At 42.9% G+C, this 17,773-nt stretch overlaps 1 protein-coding gene across 6 annotated transcripts in view; it reads right to left on the bottom strand.

Moving 5' to 3' along the window:
• The window catches only part of SLC25A26 (solute carrier family 25 member 26), an 83,369-nt gene that overhangs the window by 12,443 nt on the left and 53,153 nt on the right, over window positions 1-17,773 (bottom strand). For 4 of the 6 annotated variants that reach the window (XM_065687808.1, XM_065687811.1, XM_065687809.1 and 1 more), the window contains exons 6-7: window positions 11,767-11,811; window positions 782-851 (exon numbers count right to left, since the gene is read on the bottom strand). In XM_065687808.1, coding sequence (XP_065543880.1) covers window positions 782-851; window positions 11,767-11,811 — 115 coding nt within the window. The remainder of the gene's footprint in view (window positions 1-781; window positions 852-11,766; window positions 11,812-17,773) is intronic. The other 2 variants (XM_065687810.1, XM_065687812.1) reach the window with 1 other exon arrangement.

Below are 17,773 nucleotides of genomic sequence, written 5' to 3' on the forward strand. Positions count from 1 at the left end.
TCAGGCTATCCATCTCTTTACTAATCTGTTTTTTCTATTAGACAGTTGCATCTCTCCTCCCTCAAACTTGTCAGCTCTACTGATGAGTCATTAATTGCTTTCTTTTTGAAACAACTACAGTAGGCTAAAATCAAGCAAGAAGCCTACTGAAGAATTCAATTAACTTCTGGCTTGTTTGGTAATAAATAGTGTATTGTGTTCTGCCACTCTTTAGTCTTGTCCTAGTGTCTGGAGATAGCCCAGATGTTTCGTCCTGCGTTGTTGGGTATTTCCCCCCCCTTTCTGCTGTGGAAGGCTTTAGCCTGCGGGCTGTGCAGCACTAGCCTCCGCTCTCCTGGCTCTAGTTAATCTACATGGCTGTCAGAGCTGTCACATGAATGGTGAATCATGGCCTCTCACTGCAATCACTTCAACCCCTGGGGAAGTGCTCGGTGCAAACAGCTGCACAAACCCCCACCCAAGCAAAAGTTTCTCCTGGATGAGGATTTTACAAATCAACTTTGAAATGATGACAAAGCCTGAGTGACAGGCCCCTGGTTCTTAAAGAACTGAAATTTGTCAAAAACAAATTGCTTGTCTTTCAAACAGACACCCTGTTTGAGCCATCCCCCCCCTTCTCTTTCCTTTGCTGACTTTTCTATTTCCAAACAACAACTGGATCCGTTTTCTTCTAAACAAACTTGAATTACAAAGGAATGTTGTTCTGCTGTACTTAATAGATTTGCACATTTTTCCCCTTTCTTCTTTAGTCTTTCCCAGTGTAACATATAATCCTTTGCACCTGCAAAAGCTCCACAGACTGCTGACTGCCAAGAATCCACCACGTGACCCTGCTTCCATGACCAGAGATCCTGTGTTTAAAGAGAAAGGAAAATAAAAAGTTATTAAACGTTTGAATCTATCTGATCCCCATGTGAGTTAACTCCGAGGATGGGAACTTAAGTGAAAGGCTATTTTTGTGGCATTTTTCAGTGATGTAATAAGTGATTTTTCCCAAGGAACTTGTGTACTTGAACGAGCAGATGGAGTTAGAAAGAGGTCTGGAACCGAGGAAGGCTTGAAGCAAATTGCTTTCAGGGATTTCATATGTATGTATTTAAGCCTGTGGCCATGCAGCTTTGCAAATATGTTGTGAATTTATTGTCTTTTTGGCAGATAAAACAGTGCAAAGCAAAACATTGGGGGGGGGGGGGGGAGAGGGGGTAGCATGCAAGAATCAGTATCAGTTCAGCCCAAATGTACCAAACGCTCCCATTTAAAATGAACAGTACAGTGAGACATGTCCTGTTTGCCCCTACATTTCTTAAACCAACACTTCCCCTCACACTCCCAAAAACTCCCCATCATTAAGAAATTACTCTTATCACTCCCATTACATCCCAAAGCAGGTGTGTCTCTGTTTTTCACTTGGCGTCACTAGGGACCACACACCCTTCTCCTCCCTGCTGCTCCCACACACCATGCTCTAATCCATTAACTCACAGCATCATTTAAACATGCTCATTTAAAACCAGCACCACGAGCAGTGCCTTCTCAAAAACACCTATCGAGAATCACAGCAGCTTGATGTGACCGATCAGTATCAGCAACAAAGGCTGATTGATGTGTGCTGGGATGGTTTCTATTATGCCACTTCGTTCTCTCCTCCTCCGCTCTGCTCCACCACCTCCCTCCAATCTCCTGACATGCTTAACACTGGAAGTTCTCTGGAGGAGAGATTTCTGGTTTATGATGTGAGGACCAGTGCTGAGCAAAAAGCAGTGGGATTCAAGGCCCTTCTCAGGCCTACCACAGAGAAATCAGTAATCTCATTTTATAGCTGTGGCACTATCTCATCCTTTTTAAAGCCATATTACTTCTATGCTATAAAACTTCCTTACAAGCAGCTCTGTAGCTGAGCTAGGCTGAGATGCTGCTCTCAGGCTCCTGGGTCTGCAATACAGACACTTTCCACTGGGGTATGAGAACTCACTGCCTTCATTTGCTGACTCTTCATTTAACGCGCTGTCCCTGTGACTCGCCTCTTCCAACTTGGCTGGCGGTTGTATTTCAGTTGAATGTTTTAAAAATCAAACTGTTCAAGCAACAATGGCCAGCCACAATGTTGTTTGGTATCCTGCCACAGCTAAATAGCTGCAGCTCTGCTGTACGAAAGCACTAAAGGGATTTCAGTCTCTTTAATGCTAGCCACGCTCTTCTGGGTGTTTGCAGTATGGGCTTCTATTCCGCTGTCACCCACAGCAGAAACTGATTTTCATCTCGTAAGTAAATAAATAAGGATTCATAATTATTCAAACTCATAAGATGCTTTTCTGGAATAACTTACACTCTTTGGACACATAGCTTTCTTGTCTTGCGGATGAAGGACGCATCTTCCCAAGACAAAAGGTGCTTCCTTCTGAAGCACTTAGGTATTGTCAAAGCACAAATCCCACCCTCAAAATCCACCTTCAAAACACTTCAAGTGCTTAAAAAGCCTCAATTTGAAGGTCATGGTTTAGAATTTAACTCCTGGAGGCACTTGATACAAACAAAATTAGTGTATTTTTGCATTAAGTGTTCTCCAAGCATGTCTACACCTACAACTAAACCTGAGAACTCAGAACCACTACTTCTATAGTTCAAAAAACCACTACGAAAGATCTGCTGGAGGACTGGGAGGAAAACCAGCACATTAATACAGACATTCATGGCTTTGCCAGAAGCCCAGACTAATTCTCAGTCATGACGGGGTTTTATGTTAATGGCATTGTCCAAAGATGTAGGAAAAGGTCAGTCTTAATTCTTGGCATGTAGCTCTGAAATCTAGTTTCTGATAAAGGCTGGCTTCCCAGTACAGTTCTGCACAGAGAGCCTTTGCCAAGGCAGGCAAATGGTGATGAATTCCCATTATTGCCTGCAAATTGACAACAGGTATTTGCAGCAGTCATGCAATATGGAAAATTGTGTAGAAGGGTGGAGCCAGGAACAGTTCAATTAAATTAGGGAAAAGGAGAATTGAGGCTGGAGAACAGGAAGAAAATTCCCCAACAGTGAGGTCTACTGAAGAGCGGGGCCAGCCTCCCCAGGGAGGAGAGGAAAGCCCTCTCCTTTGAGTCATTTAAAAATAGACTGGAGAAGGCACTCGAGACTGTACTGTGGGGAATAATCCTGTGTTGGCAAGGGCAGGATGAGATGACTTCATGCATTTCTTTCCATCTCCAATTTCGGTGATTCACCCAAGCTCCAAACCTGAACATGCACAACAGCGAGAGAGAAGTGGGGCATGAGGACATCATCCAAAAGGAAGCTGAGAGGAACAAGTGTCACAAGGCCAAGAGGACCGGCAGGACTCCAGCCCAAACTCTAACCACACCCATGCTATGGGCCAAGCTGATGAGATGAAGGCCACACGTGTTTTCTCTCAGAGCCCACAGACCCACTTATCGACAGGGCTTTGTGGTAAGTCGGGCTTGTAAATTCTTCACAAATGCTCGCCTTTGTGCTGCATCAAGCACGGTTTTAATACTCCTAACACAGAGCAAAGCACAGAAGCTATTAGAGGCTTGACCACTGTAAAACTAGAGCCTTGTTCCTGGAAAGAAATACAGGATTCACAAACAATCTTCCACAGAACACTGACCTTGGACAGAATTGATGGTCACTTGCAGTGATACTGCAATAGATGATACTCTGCCATCCTAGATGCTGCACAGATTGGGAAGAGCCTTTCACTCCAGGTGACAGCTCCCTGCTCAGGGCCTCCACACAGGGCAGAAGCCCCCATGTAATGCCTGCAGAAGCCCTACAACTACACTGCTTTTTCTAGGTATGCTCTTGCAATATGAAACTGGGAATAATAAACTGGGAATTATAAGCAACACAACCACAACAATTGGATCAGCCTGGCTTCCTCATCACCAAATGGCTCCTACCTGCTTACACTGTGCTCCTCCTGCAGAAGGGTGCAGGAGATAATGAGACTTTTCCAAGGCAATACCCATTCCCACTAGTATTCACAGCCTAGGAAAGCAAAATGACAAGGAGCACATTACATGAAAGCGGGCCGCCATGCCAAGCCTGTGTCATGTGTATTCTATTAAGCCGAAGGCTGAATAGAAGACTTTGTTTTCCACTTCAAAGGACCCCATCCCAATCTCTCGCTCTTCCCTTATGAATAACAAATTGGAAATAAATCTTCTGGCTGAAGTGCATGGAAACTCGTACAGTTGGGGCCCTCTGCAGCTTCCCAGCTCAATCACATGCTAATTTTTATTGTAAACACTTTTATGTGATATATATGTAAATCTCGCTGTGCATCGCTGCACCATGTAAAGCAATCCAGAGGGTGCGTCCTCAAGGGATGGGACACAGCGGGAAGCCTGAACACAGATTTCCAATTATTCACAGGGATAATGTTCACAGAGAAGGGTCAAGTTTCATATGTGGGCAGAGCCTTACTTTTCTTCCTGACGATCCCATTTCATGCTGCCCCATAGGCCTGTGTCCTCTGCTTCTCACTACAAATGTTATTTAGCTCTTTTGATACTGAGAATACAAGGAAGCTCATTTTGCTGGGCAGAAAGTACACTGGAAAAGTCCCTCTTAGGGTATACCAAAGGCTTTTCAATCTAGTTGGGTCTTGGTCTGTATTCAAGATATATTCAGATATATTCTATCATATATTGGGAATGCGCAACACTTGCCTCTCTCTCAAACCTGATGACAGGATCAACTCCCCAAACACTATATGAAGCATCGCAGAGAATGAGATATCTCTGTCTTGGCCTTGCTATTCTGCAGGCACTAAGACGCAAGCAGACCTCATGGCATACACTAAACTTGAGGCCTGCAGCTGAGTAAATATTACAATTCACTCCAACGATAAGCATCTGCAGTATTTCCACATAACCCTCTGTTCGAGGCAGTGTTCAACTTTGTGATAACAGAGAGGAGGAAAAGTCTCTCCAAATTAATCATGCGGATTTGTGTGCATGTGCAGTCCTGCAGACCGAAGAAAGAAAAGCAATTTTCACATTTGCCTTTGCTACTAGGTATTTTGTTTCCAACGTGGCATTCTGCATGGCTGAGCCTTACAGATGCATGGCACGTTAGCAATAGGAGAAGCAAAAACTTTGTGAGCTGATCGCAGTTTCTATACGTAAAATCAAACACAGAGCATAGAGCCAAACGTCCTCCCCAGTGAATTTCTATGCACATATGTGCGGCATATGTGCTAGTACATGTGTATATTATCTTGCAGGAAGCATGCAAGCCCAAACATGGGAAAAATTCAATGATCTAAGTTCACTGTTGACAAAAGCATTGAGAACCCAACTGCACTAATGGAGTTGTGCTCACCTAAGCCAGTCCTGAATTTGGCCCTAGAATTAAACCCACCCAAATCCTAGGTAAATTGAAAGAGAACAAAAGTTGGCCCACATGCAACAGCATATTTTTCATGTTAAAAGCATTTCATTCCCCTTTTTCTCTCCATATAATACTGCATTGATGCCTGTGACCCATTTGGATGTAAATCAAAATGGATGTGCTAAAAGCCTGGTTAAATAAAATGTCTTCGAAACAGTGTTCCCATGGTAAAGGCAGAACATAATATGCCGGCAACACTCAGTTTCCATGGCATGAAGGGCCATATATGTGCCTGGGGAGGCAAATGTACTTCTGAAAAATTACTTTGAAGTTAGAATGGCTTTCCTTGAGCATCTGCACTGCCACTACCTGCTAATAAATCTGTGCTTCATGCAGGCTTGCATGAATAAATTACATGGAAGGATCACAAGCTTTTTAAGGTTCTTCAGCAAGAAGCAAATCAATGTCCGAATCAAACAGTGAGCCCTTCACACTGATTACTTCTATATTGTACCAAACATCCCCAGATGTCATTGGCAACCTCAGCAGCTTCTAGAGAACCACTTGTGGTCTAGGCATGACCAAGACCATCACAATCTGGCTCTGTATCTCCAAGACTGTGTGAGTCTGGTTTACTTCTGCCGTTTTAAATGCTGCATTGATGAGCCAAGCCCATCTGACTTTCTCAAACGTGCCTGCAGTGCTGTAAGTAAGGATTGCATTTGTTTTCTTGCTCTTCGGTGCAGATGGCGTACAGCATTCCTTCGACTGCGCTTCAAGGCTGTGTGAATGACACTTATTGTGGCACTAATAAAGCGAGGGCTGTTTGCTGAACAGCTGTTGGGGACATTGTTCTTTTGTGAGGAAAATGCAGCCGTTATGCTAATGGCATGCACAGGCCACGCTGGCCACAAGTTACATCACGCCTGGAAATGTGTTTTCCTGATAGAGCACCTAAGCGAATGGCAGACACGTTAGCGTTATTTAACCATTAGGACTTAATCCCTAAATCAGTCCGCTCGTTACTCAAAGAGGGAGTGAGGTATGGTAGAACACTTACTACACTGCCTGCAAGGAAATGGGTTTAAAGCTGGGCCTGGGTTTCATTTACTCTTGACTTACACATAGCTGAGCGCAGCAGAAGGAAATACTAGACTGCTTCTCCAGGAAAAAAGGAAAGCTGTCACCTACCTATAGCAGAGGGAAAGAGCCACTTTAGGCCCAGTTTGGCCACATTCCTCTCTTTTCTACTTCTCCTGTTAAACAGCAACAGATTTGATTGTAAATTTTAGGAGGGAAATAGCATGTGGTTTATTGTTTCAATGGCAGAGTTATAAACACATATTACTGCCAAGAGCCCCAGCTGCCCGGGCAGAAGCATCCTGTAAACTTTTCATTCTTAATAACTTTAAAACTCAGGTGCAATGGGCTCCAACCAAGATTAGAGTCTTCACTCTCCACAGAAACCCACCAAGCAGTCTTTGCACAGCATGCTTCAAAATACATCTCAAAGGTATGTCTGCACTGACAACCACAAGCAAGGCTAAGTCCACTTCGAACCAGACCCGTTCACACCCTCTACTGCCTATACCAGCCCCTCAAAATTGAGCTCTCTGCGGAGAGGAACCAAGACAACCAAGCAAATGAGTACACATGCCAATGTCTTCACCCAGATCAGTCCGACAGCAGATTTCCTAAGCTCTGTTCCTCTCAATACAAGTGCCTCATTCCTGGGGTGACAACTGAACCTGGATGGAAAACAAGGGACCTAAGGAAACATAAGACCAATCCCAAGCCTGCTCTCCACTGTGTAGGCAGAAACCAGTTTAGGAACACAGGGAACTTCTGTTCTGACCCAACCAACCTTCTGATACTGCCCAGCCTCACACAGGAACCACTGGACTCTCCCCATTGTCTTAACTACAATGCCCAGTTTATTTCACAGGGTGGAAACATGCCTGTGTGCACTCTCCTGAAGCCACCGAAGCATGTCTCTGCTTGTTCAGCACCTTACAGCACTACCACATGCCACCATAGTCACTACAAAATCCCATTGTATATAAGCTCCCTGTCTCTGGCTGTTACCCCTCAAGGTCCAACCAAGTATTTCCTTGTAAAACAATTGGTAATTTGTGAGATTCACAGATTTGAGAAAATTATCTAATTGCTAAAGCCAGTGACAGAAAACCACATGGGCTCACTATAGCTGCAGAAAGTCTTTGAGCTTTACGTTTTGCCCAGCACCAAGACAAAGAAGGAAATCCTGGCCCCACATAGTACCAGAAGAGCCAGACCATCACCCTGAGCATGGCTAGTCCAAGGTTTTTATCTTTCCTTGCAGGTCCTGGGCCAGCAAAGTAGCACAGTCTGTGCCAGCCCTCCCAGGACTCACGGGCACACACAGTCTGCAGGAGAAGTCAGCCTGACCCTGATGTTACACAGTCTCAGCACCACCCAAGTGTCCCATCTCAGAATCAGACATGTCTAATGAAAAATAAAAGGTTCCCAGGATAGTAGGTTTGTTTTCCTTTAAAAAACAACCAACTAACAAAAAACCCCCTTGTTTTTCAAGTCTACTCATTTGAGATCTATGTCCTCCTATCCCACCTGCTCCTTCCCTCCTCACTGGCTACCAAAGCCTTTTCTCCAGACATACAATACATTTGGTCTATAAAAAGACCATTCTCCATGTACAGCTGCATTTGAGTAACTCTCAGAGGCTCTGAAGCGCAGCCAACATGCAGAAATATAAAACCCAGGAGGCCTGAGTCTTTTTTCACCTGGGACGGGTTTACCTTACACACAGCTCTGTTCTCCGAGGGAGCTGACCATTCCCACTCAGCCATAAGAAGTAGGCATTTTTGACAAGATGTTTCTGGACTTAAACCTAACCAGAGGTTCTTGATTTTGAGGGAAGAGGGGGTTAAGTACTATTTTGTTGAAAAAGAACCCCTGATGCCCTGTATTTCTGTGCTATTTCCACAGCAGAAATCAAAGCTTTTTCTCAGGTCTAAAAGAGAAAAAACATGTATTAAAGCACAACATGAAACAGATGATAAATCACTTATGGTTGGTATGTATTATGATATGATGATCACGAGTGCTGAATAAATGCCTGAACAGAAAAGAAGATAACAGAGAAGGGATGAGCTCCACAGCTCTACAGTCACCATAGTGGAGAGTACACACACAGGGCAGCAGGGTGAAAGCAGGAGAGCTGTGCTAGACTCTCTGTAACCCACAACAATTTCATGCCAATATACAGCCTGCAATATGAAATTCCCACAATGAAGAACACACATACAGTATTTCCAAAGCAAATTACAGAGGCACCCTGGAAATTCCAGGGCAGAATACAAGGGGACTGTGTCTTACAACATTATTGCAAAACTTGAACTAATATGGAAGGCAGTGTGCTTTGCAGGCATTTGAGAAGCACACCACATCTGTGTTCTGCTGCCTTTCTTCATGGCCAGCTGGCTTTTAGATTGAATCAGAAGCATTAGCCCTAAAAGAACCTAAATCTGATCAAACAGCCCCTGTAGTCATTAGCCATGGTGCTCCTCCAAGGGCTGGTGTAGCGAAGAGTGAATGAGGTTTGAAATGCCCCTTCTTTTCCTGAACTCTAAGATGAATTCAAACTTGGTTTTGCTGTAAGGCTTGGGCTAAAAAGACAAGAGAAGAGCAACACTAACTCAGCCTAGCACAGAATTACAATATCTGTCCTGAAATTCAGTACAACATAGCAGTTTCCTTCCCCCCTCTGATTTATATCAATAATCTAAAATATAGAAAAATGAAAAATTAGGAAAAGAAAGGACATGAAGCATGCATTAGAGTAGTGGGTGCTATCTATGCCATTATTTCTTCCCTGTTGTTTCTTAATTCATTGTGAACTAAGAAAGAAGCCTATTAACTGCTTCTAAATTGTGTGTTCACCTGAGTAACTGGCAGGACGGCTTATATTTGAAGCAGTATCTGTTTCTTGCTAATCACTGCAATACCCTCTTTGCCAGCCCCCTTAGCATACGTAACCATATAGGTCAATCATTCATACAATGCTCTCTTCTTCAACCTATTTTAGTGCACGATATGTAAGTTTACTCTTACAGCTGGTCTACATTCACAGACAGAGCAAAACTGTGCACGTAAACTTTGTGGCTAAAATCTGCTGAAAGCCTAATGAATAACCAGAACAGCTTGGAACAAAGCAGACAGAAAAAATGGGATAGAGAAACACCTGATTTGATACCTACATCAAGCCTTTATTAAGCCTCTTTAAGCTTAACAACCTTCTGTTGGCTGCAGCCAACATGTATGGAAAGAAAAAGGAAACTTTCTTCTTCTTCCACGTACTAACTGTCCTTTACAATGGAAAAATATTTTTCCTGATTTTTATAGTGATTAGCTTGTTCAGGGAATTATAAGACTGAGTCTATCTTCCATCAGCTTATGTAACTTAGTACTAATGGTTTTAAAAATGACAGAGCCACGGCACTTGTTCTGATCTGCTCTGTGAGATGATCCACACACATCACACACAACTGCTCCAGCATTTCCTTTCTCAAGTAACCCCATTAACACAGTGTAAAATCCTCAGACATCATCTCAATAACTTTTCCATGTTCAGTCCGTGGGACTCCTACCTCTTCTTAACTGCCATCTCTTCATGCTCCCTTCCTGCAGCCATGAGTAGCCCTAGCCTGCATATTACTCCTATTGATGCTACTTGGCCACATCCAGTCTGCTGGATCATAATGGGTTTTGCCCTTTGTTGTACTGTCAGGGCAATTTTTAAGAGCTCTATTTAGATAAACAAAACATATCCTGCTTTCATTGCCTGGCTTTGATGTGACAAACCTCGAGCTCTCTCCATGTGCTGAGCCAAGGTGACTGGAGCACGTAAGACTGATCTTCGCAGTTATCTGCTCTTGGTTCCTCAGTCAGGATATATTGCGATGGGTTTGTGGAACAAACTGACCTGGTTTTGTTTCTCTTCAGATCTGCACTGAGCTCTTTAGATTAAACATGATGTCTCATCCTAAGTGACTCACTCCTGTAGCCAGCTAAATTCAAACTGTCTTCTTTAAAGCCTGCAATCTAAACAATACATTTTATTGTCACAGCTACGTGGACATTAGTTAAACCAACTTTACGGTCTGCAAACAACTACACAATGTTGCTGGTTTATGTGGCTTTGGCAAGAACACGGCACTTTTTCTCTTTAAGCACTGCCACCTCTTGCTCCCAAACACTGCTGCTGCACTAACAATTAGCAGGTCAGGCCAGCATCCCTGCTGAAGAGTTTACACAAAGCCATTCCTGCACACTGGCAGGGAAAGAGATTCCTAATAAGGCAGCCAAAACTGCCCTGTGCAATGGGACAATACACAGACACCACATCAGGCTGAGCTCATGAAGAACCTACAGAATCCTCTATGAACACAGCTCACTTCTGTGAAAGCTCTTGTATGATTTCATGCTCCTTCTGCCTATGGACTCCCCTTTGTATCTGACTCATTGAAGTCTCCAGATGCAATATTCACACTGTGGGTTTGTCCCCTCAGAACAGCCCAAGCGACTTACAGTGAGAGGACAAGCTATTGTCCCAAGGATAATGTAAGTCCTCCTAACTAAATGGAAGCAGCAAGGGACAAGGAAGATCATCACAGGATCCCACCCTTCCAACACCACTGCCCAGCTTGGGCGTCAGTGGCCAGCTTGCTCACAAGTCCAGTACCCTTAACATGAAGAAAGTTATTTTTAGGTCCTCTCCTACAAGTATTTTATTTTGCTACAATGCCTTTAGTGACCTGCAATAATTGTCCATGTTTCCAATCCAGATCTCAAAGCACCTGAAGAACCTTCTGCAGTGAGTTAAAGCAAAAACAGAGGATGAAGAAATGCCACGTCTTCAAATCCAACCCTGTGCTCAACAATCTAGACCCTGACTCTGTCCATGATAAATAGAGCAACCAGCTGCTGGGAGGACACATCGCATCATTCTGAAACACTGCGCTATTAGAATATCATCTATTGACAGCTTCTTTAAATGACCTTTAAATTAAGTATATGCAGCCAATAGCCTGTCAGTGACATAGTCTCTCTGTGTCTGCAAAGCACCATCAGTTTTCTCTGTATCAATTGCAATTTCCTAATTACTTTGAAGAATAAAACACTAAAAAAAAAAAAAAAAAAGATTAGATTTCTGGTATGTTGAGGAGTAAAATTTAGACTGCATGCTACACATCAATGGTTAGATATTCCCTGTTGTTTTTCAGTCATTCTGGCATAGGTAGGTTAGTACATACTGATTCTTGGAGGTGCCCATAATTGGGATAACCAAGTTAGATAAGTTACCATGGAAAGCCTTTGCAAAATGTGTAACTTTTATTTCTCTCATTAAAGAGGACTTACCTTTAAGGACTCCCAGAGGGGAAATTGTACCAGAGAGAAAGGAATCTGGAGAGGTGGGAAAAGAAAAAATAACATAATGTTACAAAAGCAAATGAGGTTGGCATGTTCCTCCACTGGCTAAATTAAGAACAGTTATTGTTAGCTCAGAGAACTGCAGCTTGTTACATTTACAAATCTTTACGGACACTTTATGTATGCTGCCATTAAATGACTGGTTTCACTAAAGCAGTTTTACTTTGTTTATCACATTCCCTGCTGAGAGGTTAATGTATTGTTACCAGGGTGGCCTACAAGAGCAATAAGCAGCATGATCTAGTGCAGGTACCTTCTTGGTTTGACGCTTAGCCAAGGAAGCCATAGGGATGGTCCAAGAAACACGCTCCCAAGACCACGGTCACAGCTTGGCAAAAATACATCTTCAGCACTAGACACTCTCACAAAGGCTGAGCTGAAAACGGTTGTGCTCCAACCAATGCTTTGCAGTTGAGCATCAGCTGCAGAAACTTTCTCCCAGTAATCTCATATTAAAAAGCCCCCTTGAGAGTTAAAAGCAGGATGTGAAGAGCTACCACAGTCAACTAAAACTCAAAGGAGAAGCTCGGTGGTTCTCGTTTCCCCACAGATAATGAGAAGTTCTTCTGTCCAGCAACAGCCTGTATCTTTTCCTAGGCTCATTCTTATTGCCATGTGTCCTCAGCAGTGCCTGTGCCTACTTTGTAGATTTTGCCCTGATAAACACCTCATGACTGGCTTAACACTCTTAACCAACTCTTGACACATGGGGGGAAAAAAGCAAACACACATCGCTGTCAGCTCTGTAGGCTATGCAGGGTGAACATATGTAGTAAGTCAGTTTTCACCATAACAGAGTGATCCTTTGCAACAAGACACATCGCTTTCCAAGATTATACCTTCCCTTATAATTTCTTCCTCCCTCCTCCATTCTCTCCACTAAGTTCTTCTGTATCTTCCTCCTCCATCACCACTATGACAAGCCATGTCCAATATCCTCCTCTGGTGCCACCCCTGCCATCTCCAGCCCAACAATCTATTTCAAGATAGAAAAACAGTATGGTGCTAGAGTTGCCCTACAGATGTATGTGCAGGTCTGCTTTGCCCCTTCCTAAATGCATCTGCAGTTAACTTCTCCACTTCGACAGCCAGTCAAGCCCCAGTTTCAAATCTTCTTCCAAGTATCTATTTTCTTCTCCTACTTTTAACTTTCTTCCCCAAACACGATGCATGTTGGGTCAGTTTCCCCCTTAGGCTGATTTGCAGTTCGTGCATCATTTTATCAGTCTGAGAGCACTTACGCACCTTTTGCCATGTAGTAGATGCTCAACATGGGTCACATTTAACTAATACATAAATCTTTGATCTTTGTGAGTAATGTCAGGTTAAAAACATTCACTACAGAGAGATGAACTGCTTATTAAACCCAAATTCACACTACACAAAGGAATCTACAATGGTACATCCATTAAACATCACAAGAGCTAAAGAGTCCTGTCCGCCTCACTGTGTTGCAACTAATGATTAATAAATGAGTCTATTAGGTTAAACTGCCAGGCAAAACGAAGCTTGACAGGCACCTGCCACAGAACATTTGTTATCTATTCAGGCAGGAAATGGCAGTGAGAAGAAATCAATGTCACTGCTGTACATTGAGCTGACAAACTGAAATCTCAGAGGAAGTTTGTCATCTTGAGCAATGAGCAATATCCCTGGTGGCAGCTTCAAGCCCCACAATAAAGGTCAGACATGGCTCTTATTTATCAGGGCCTTGAAACTCTACTGTAGCAATTAAATTTCCCTTTTAATACTGGGTGAAAAAGCCCAGCTATTTGACAGTAATGTGTGGTAATATATTTATGAGAAGATATATATATATCCACATGCTGCTGCATCACTGTTGAATTGGAGTTAAATGGCATGATTTCTTTGCGATGTAAAATGAAAAGCAGCATAATCTATTATCTAGGCCAAAACACAGGGAAAAGGGAAACAATACCCACTACATTTGCTTCAAATTTGTTAAAAGAGAGGAAAGGAAACGCTCTGTATCCAGCTGTACACCAAACAAAACAAGCTTTCAAACACAGCCTCCAAGTTTCGCTTTCCTATGCTCATGAAGGAGTGGTAAAATTCTGCAGCTGTTAACAAGACAACAAGGGAAGCTTTTGACATAAACCCCTTTTTATCTCCCAGCTCGAAGCATTTCAATCAGAGAGGAAATTTGTTCACGACCGCTGTTTGATTTTCGGCGTTCCTGGTGTTTGCTTTCCATGTCCTGCGCAGCAGGGACCTGACCTGGACGGGGATTATCTGTTTCACTTTTCCCCGTGTGCCCCATGAGCTGCTGCTATGCACAGGCTTCCAAAATGCCTGGGAATAGTATAGATGTATGACAGTGGGATCTGCACAGCCACTGGGCTCCCTCCTCTCTAGGATGCCTGCAGGATACGGACCTAAACATCCCTATAGCACAAACTGATCGAGTTTGAAAGCTTGAAAAAAGCAAACAAACTGGGAAGCTCCGCCAACGAAAACACACAGAGCAGTACCTTCGCCTGCACTAAGATGATACTAAGGAGATGTCCTCCATTTTTTACAGTTGTCCTTTGTAGCCTGTTTGACAACATCCTGACTTAAAAGCAAAACCCACACAAGCAATTTCATGGGTACTGGAATGGAAGGGAATCTGGCTTCCTCCAGGTTTTGTCATCAGATTCACTGAAGCCAAATAATTTCCAAGCTGGTGCTCATCGATCTTCTCGAGACAGGGAACTCCATCACATTTCCCCTCAACATTCCACAGCCCCTGTTGAAAGTTCAGTTCCAACTGCAAGCCTTTCCCAAACCCCTTTATCGTCTTTATTCTCCTCTCACATTCTCCTCTCAAAGAAACTAGGAGGAACTTCTATTTCTCTTTGCAGCTTCTGCCTTTCCACCCCATTTCTGTGGCCAGCGTGTCCAAGGGCTGCACAGACTGCCATGCATTCATGTGTACATACAACCCGTTTGCATAAACCTTGTTTCCCTGAGAGACCAGACTAAGCAACCTACGCCCAAAGGCAGGATTAATATATGCAAAAATGAAACAGCTCTGCAAGGGTAGCTCATCCAACACAGCCTTTAGATGGCTAATTGCCCTTTATTCCTCTACCACGACAGAGGTGACAAAATCTTGCAGGCTGGAGACACTTCTTAATTTGAACATTTACAGCATTTTATTCCTTTTCGTACTTTGCTTCGTAAAAGGAAAGCTTTTCAGCAATGAACAGAATCACACCCTGCCAGGCAGCGATATTTATGCCTGAAATAGGCTAAGACAACAATAAAAATGTGGTCCACACATGTGGGTAACTCTGTGCCAGCAAATATGAAACCCTGGCGAGCTCCACCACCCTCTCATTCGATGTTAATATAAAATAGACAGAGAGTACCAGTACTCGTGTCTGGCCTAATGTTATATAACTGTGCTGTTTGTTCAACACAGTCAACTCTTACACCAAAAAAAGAAAGAAGTTTAAAGCCCCCAGAGTGCTGTAAATTGTTGTTTTTTTGAAACGTTTTCTAGGTTAGTGACATTCTCATTTACTGTGGTCCCTGTAGTCCCCAGCACCTGATGCCTAACTTAATGTAATGAATGTTGCAGGTTCTTATTTCTACAGATCGGCTCAATTCCCCTGATACAGGAATTTTAAAGATTCATTTTAATAAGCTACTTCCACCACGGGTCTCACTTCATAGCCAGAGCAACAGACATGCACATCTCACTCTATGAAAACACCAACCTGAAGATGGATGACAGAACAAAAGTCCTACAATCACGTACTTTTTAATTAAGTAAAAGCAATTTACAGCAGAGCTTAGTAATACTCATTGTAGCTACAACACATTTTAATGTAACTCAAAATTCACCCATTCAGTATCTGATGCTAAACTGCAAGCTGACATTGTCTCGAAGGAAACGCAGCAGCCAGGGAGCAAGAAGAGGATGCTGAAGGAGTAGCAAAGAGGGGGAAGGAGAACCAAAAGGAAAAAAACCCCAACCAAACCAACTCATCAGCCCCTTCAGAACTGGGATTCCCTTCCAAATATGAGAATTCTTTCACACAAAGAGGAAACAGATGTCCATGGCTGGAATTTGCATGTGGCTTTATTCTCTTCTAGGATACAATAAAACTACTCTTCTTCTCATCCTCCAAGCTAGAAATTAAACAGTGGCATGTCATGCAGAGTCCAGCTGTGCTTTCTACCTCCAATCTTTATTAGCAATATATTTAAAAAGAAGAAGAGAGACAGAAAGAAAGGGAGAAACTAGAAAAGCATAAGAAATGAAAAAGCTATGTGGTATGTGTTCTCAAAACAATATAAAACCTACAGATGTTCTTACTAATCTGTGGCACATGTTTGTTTATTCAGGTTTTCCCTGTCTCCAGTTCAGCAGGCTTTGCTCTCCAAAACAGCTATCTGTTTTTACAAATGCTAGAGTAAATACTGCAGGAGAGACAGGCATAAACAGTAAGAGGAGGAACAGGCGCACCTTGTAAGAGCAATCTGTGCCCCTGGAACTGTGCCTCCATCCCAGGAACAGCTCTCCCCATTCCTCCACTGCTCCCTAAATTAACAGCAACGGGAGGAAAGCCAACAGCTAGGAAGAGAATTTTGAGAGTACGAGTATCACAAAGGCTAATGACAAGAACATCAGTTCTTGAACTGCAGTCATGGAGTGGTTCTCAAGCTTGCACCTAACCTATCAGTTGCATTTTCTTTGACAAGGCTCACAGAGACACTGTTATGTTGAAGCCTGTATTTATAAGGAGCACTCCGTCACAGAGATTGAGCTGCAGATGCCAAACTGTGTCTTCTCCATTACAATTACAAAAAAAAATAATCTAATAACCCACTTCTGAGTATCAAAGAACATACTGTTTTCCAAGGATACATAAACCACAAATTTCAGGAAAACTATCTTCCCTTTACTGTAGTCCCTTTCACATTACTTTTTTTAAAAATCAGCTTCTTTATAAGAAGATGGTTCTCTCAAATAGGTTCATGTTACAGTAGAATAAAACAACCCTGCCTGCACACTGCAGTTAGCACCAAAACATTTCCATTAATAATCACAGTAAATCTGATTCAGTGCCTTGTCCTAAAACTCTTTACACACTTGCCCAGTACATCTGGATTATAATAAACTGGTGTTCCAGCTATAAATATACTTTCCCTATGGCAGGATTTGAACAGACAGCGTGAAATGAGGTAAACCTCTCCCTGGTCATGTCAGAGGTCACAGCAATCGGCACTGTTAGGAAGACCTGTACCTTTCTGCAGTTCTGACTGACAATGAAGATGTAGAGGAGCTCAGTACCACCATCATCGATTATATGCCCCAAAGCTGACAAAGTAGACTTATTTTGTTGTACAGCTTCAATGAATACTGCATCCCAGGACCTCCTTGATAAACTGCAGATTCCACAAGGAACCTAACAAAGGTAATTTGTAATCTTAACATGGATCAAAGATTGTTGAAGCCATCAGCTGTGTTCTAAGAGATGGAAGGTGTGAGTGTGGTGAAAGTACAAACAACTTTATATGTTAAATAAATGATGGAGGGCTTTGTTAATAAACACTGATGTAACTAGAAACAAACCTCTTCAGGCAAGTATGACAACACTGGTACAGCAATGACCAGAGATCTTCTCTTGGCTCCATTCCTTGAGGGACACAGTGAAAGACCAAGTTCACATACAGCACCTTCCTGTAAGACTGCATGAAGCCAAAGAGGGGTGGAAGCCCCTGGGAAGTTGGGTCAGCACAGCTAAACCATCAAGTTGCATTTGCAACAAACAACTTTGCACAGCTCTTCAGTGTTGAACCTTGGCTCTGCAGCACTGCCAGAGGAAAAGGAACGGCATTTAAGGTAGCAGAAACCTAGTACCAAGAGCATCATTAAAACAAAAGCTTCAGATCATGCACCAGCAGCTACCTGAAGTAATCA

This window comes from Lathamus discolor, chromosome 7 (genome assembly GCF_037157495.1).
Source record: "Lathamus discolor isolate bLatDis1 chromosome 7, bLatDis1.hap1, whole genome shotgun sequence".
Classification (NCBI taxonomy): Eukaryota; Metazoa; Chordata; class Aves; order Psittaciformes; family Psittacidae; genus Lathamus; species Lathamus discolor.